At 32.2% G+C, this 3682-nt stretch overlaps 3 protein-coding genes across 3 annotated transcripts in view; 2 read left to right on the top strand and 1 right to left on the bottom strand.

Annotated features, from left to right (window-relative positions):
- Window positions 1-1093: 1093 nt before the first annotated feature.
- On the bottom strand, window positions 1094-1483 carry NAEGRDRAFT_76361 (uncharacterized protein; the record flags this gene model as incomplete). Its single annotated transcript, XM_002668673.1, has 1 exon — window positions 1094-1483. One exon carries the CDS (start codon window positions 1481-1483, stop codon window positions 1094-1096), a length of 390 nt encoding a protein of 129 aa, XP_002668719.1.
- A 634-nt stretch (window positions 1484-2117) lies between these two features.
- NAEGRDRAFT_54642 (uncharacterized protein) lies at window positions 2118-3050 on the top strand (the record flags this gene model as incomplete). The annotated part of the gene is made up of 1 exon (XM_002668670.1): window positions 2118-3050. The coding sequence occupies one exon, from the start codon at window positions 2118-2120 to the stop codon at window positions 3048-3050; it is 933 nt and encodes a 310-aa protein (XP_002668716.1).
- Window positions 3051-3292: 242 nt separating this feature from the next.
- NAEGRDRAFT_76363 (uncharacterized protein) overlaps window positions 3293-3682 on the top strand; it is a gene marked incomplete at both ends in the record, with an annotated part of 5637 nt that continues 5247 nt past the window's right edge. The window contains one exon of the mRNA XM_002668671.1: window positions 3293-3598. Within this exon, the coding sequence (XP_002668717.1) occupies window positions 3293-3598 (306 nt within the window). The remainder of the gene's footprint in view (window positions 3599-3682) is intronic.

Consider the following 3682-nt stretch of genomic DNA (forward strand, 5'->3'; position numbering starts at 1 on the left):
AGTGATGATTGACTTGTGGAATTTGTTGGATCTTGATCGGCAATAGATTTTGGAGTTTCAGATCAGTTTGATTCGTTTCTTGTTTTTTCATATTTTTGAGTTTCTCTAATTGTTTCTGTTTGAAATCTTGCCAATATCTTTCGACAGATTCAATTTTATCCTTCAGAAAGAGTAGTAACATTAGTTTAAGAATCTGAATCGAATATAATGCCAATCCCATAACTACCAAAGGGGCCAGAACGTAACTATTGAAGAAACAATAGCCGTTTTCAAAAGAGGCATATCCTCTCATCCATGTTGGAAATCCTTTCGAATCCAAATTATTCATGTAAAAAGTTTGAGCATCAATAGAGTTTAGTCTCCTTTCGTTTATAAACTTATTCCAATAACTTTCAAAATACAACCTCATAATCGGAAGATTTTCAATAACTCCCTGACTATGAGCAATAATATTGACACTAATTAATACAATTACAAAGAAAAACTTTGATTTGACAGGTTCATAATTTCTGAACATGACCGCCGAAACTAAAAGCCAAATATTAAAAAGAATAAATAAGCTTCTCAAAGTTACAATGATTGAAGGATGGATTTTGGTGTAATTGGTAAGAACAATTTTGTTTTGAGCCAATGTTAGATTATTGGTCACATTCGAAAGTAGAATAATAAATTCTGTAATGTTGTAATCTGTGAGGGAAACATCAGGAGGAGGAATTAATTGGAGGATAGTTTGATTATTGGTGTTTTGGGAGGTGGTTGTCGCGTTGTTATCTGCTTGAAGCATGAATTGTTGATGAACTTTCGCAAACACATGCGTGGATGAAACTTGAAGAATGAAGAGGCAGGTCAAGCACAACGAACCAACAAACAGACCCTTTGACTTTCGTAATGGTGATATGTACATGATTCTAATGTTGTTTTTTTTGGCTTTTGAGTTATTTACACCTAATCATAACAACACCTACATCAAGTTTAAACGTACCACATACGAAACTACTTCTACTTCGGATTAAACATCGAAAATAATATATATTTTTTTTAAGCTCAAACATTTATTAAAACACGATAAATTTGGAATATTCTACCTTCTGATTTAATAACACTCATCGTCAGGATATTCTACAATTCCATACATGAGAATATTGGAATAGTCACAATTGATCATAATAGGATCCATTCCATCCTCTTCCATTTGCTTTTTCGTTTCCTCTGCCGTTTTACGATACAATTTAGCTTTTTCTTCACCCACTTCAAATGTTGCTACGCACATTGATTCATAACACAGGTCAGATACATATTTACGCATAACAAGCTTGGAGTATAGATTATTTTCTGTCCTATGGATGTATTCCACAATTTTGCTTCTGCATGGTTTTGCATGGCTCGATATTTCCTTGTGGTTATCGGTAGGGACCAGATCGTTAGATATTGGACCACAAATTGAAAGTACTACAAACGATGATAAATCATTGTAAAAAGCCATGTCTATGGTAAGTACCACATTTTTGTTTGTTTTCAATTCATAAGTTGTTCTTGTAACGCTAAAACAAAATGAACACTTTGACGACTGGATAAGAAACGCTAAATTATTGCACATCTTAGACTTTTCGCACTTTTTTTCCTTGTAATGCAAGGTTTGTTTACTCTGAGTGGTATGTTTGATAGAAATTTGCGGCTCACCAGAAAATGTTGTTTTTTCTTTCAGCCAGTAATTATTTTCCATCAATCCATGATTTGATAAATCATAAAAAGTTTCATTGTAGGATGTTTTTGATTTGAATACAAACAGAGGAAGAAGATTGTTTTCTAACTGCGTCTTGCCCATTATAAAGTTGAATTTTGTGATGGTTGCACTCTCATGGGCAACACAATCTAACAAACATACTGGAAAGTGGCATGCCTGTTGGACAGGTTTTTCTTTGGCTAAGTAGTGTTGCGCAAAATGCAAAGCTTCCGTTAAAAATACGTCCGTCATTTTTTTGTGTCTGAAAATGCTCTTGTGATACTCTTGCTTGTTGCAGTTTAAAAATAGCAATTTTTTACAATATTCTTCAGAGTGTTTTGGATCCTGTTTAAAAATAGAATTTTTACAATATTTATTTTTTAATTTAAAAAAAATGGCTCAGACCTCTATCAGTGATTGTGCGGACGCACTTAGCAGTCAGTACGAAACTGTTAATTACAACAATACTATTCCTCTCACTACATACACCAACTTACACGAATTAAAAATTGATAATGTAATTGGATCAAACTGCATTGGTATGAGTGCAGCACTTATTAATGGTGGATTAACAAATTTCTGCTTATATCCAGCATACAAGTATACCTCTTCCCAACCAACCCATAGACATGGATTAGTAAACCATGTTGTTGTTGGTTCAAAACAGGATAACAATTTCATCATGTTAGAAACATCTTCCGATACTTCAGAGCCTTTCGTTATTACTTTTGATGAAACAAATATGGGTGATCAACAAAAAAGAAGCCTAGCATGTGATGGTTCGGTCATCACTTTTAAAGGAACATTGGGTACCAAACCTATTACTTGGTGTGTTTGTGATACCAACATCAAACTGGAGGGAAATTCTTTGAAAACAATTTTGGAAGAAATTAAATGGAGTGATTCTAGAATTGTGCAAAAAAGAAACAAAAAAGGAGAAAGAGTTTTTCAACTCACTTTAAAACAAGATGGTAAGCACACATATGGAGTGCATGAAAAGGATAAATGGAAAAACAAAACCTTTGAAGTAAATGATACCAATAGAAATTTTGCAGAGAAAATGCTTGGAATTGATGATGCACAAAAAAAGAAACAATTTTGGGGAAATATTGATAAACTCTTAGAGGAGTGGTCAGATATTAATAGCATGATTTCTGGTTTGACCTTACAAAATTTTTACGACACAGCACAAAATATCAACAACAAGATGTTATGCGATAAGCTTGTTTCATTTGCCAAAGAGAATCTCTCCAATCTCGATCAAAACAGATTTTCTTCTTTACCTTCAAAACTTGTTAGTTTAATAAACAATACCATTTCTAATTAGTTTATATAAAATCTGGCAATTTAGTTTTATATTTTTTCTTTGAAATCTGATTTCATCCCAAAAGGAAAATTAAAAAACATTTTTATTATCACTAATTGTTCCTAAATAGGTAAACTTATAGATCTATCAAATAATTTCAAGATTTACTTTCATTTACTTTTCAAAGAAGCGTTATAAGAGATCTAATATTGTAATTTGTATGAACTGCAATAATATTGATTGGATCACAAACAATTAAAAAAATGTCAAACAATAACTTTGAACCTTCCGATACATTCGTACCTCGTATTCTCTTCAAGACCTTATTCGCCTCCGTGTATAAGAATTTTACATGTAACAAACAATTAATGATGGCCGAGTCTGTTAGAATTAACGAACCTCAAAATACCTTCAAACATACTGTACTTGTTTCCCTCTATAATACATGTATGAGTAATTTTGTAAATAGAGAATTTGATTCACCAATAGAAACCTCCAAAACACCAAATGCTAATAAGAAAAATATTTTGGATTTGGATTTAGTTCAACTTGATAAGGTTTCGGAAGAAGTTTTTAAAACAAATAATGATGATGAAACACAAAAGAAAATTACAGATTTGTTCGATGGAGAATCTATAAAGATAAGAGTTTGG

Source organism: Naegleria gruberi (genome assembly GCF_000004985.1).
Source record: "Naegleria gruberi genomic scaffold NAEGRscaffold_123, whole genome shotgun sequence".
NCBI lineage: Eukaryota > Heterolobosea > Eutetramitea > Acrasida > Naegleriidae > Naegleria > Naegleria gruberi.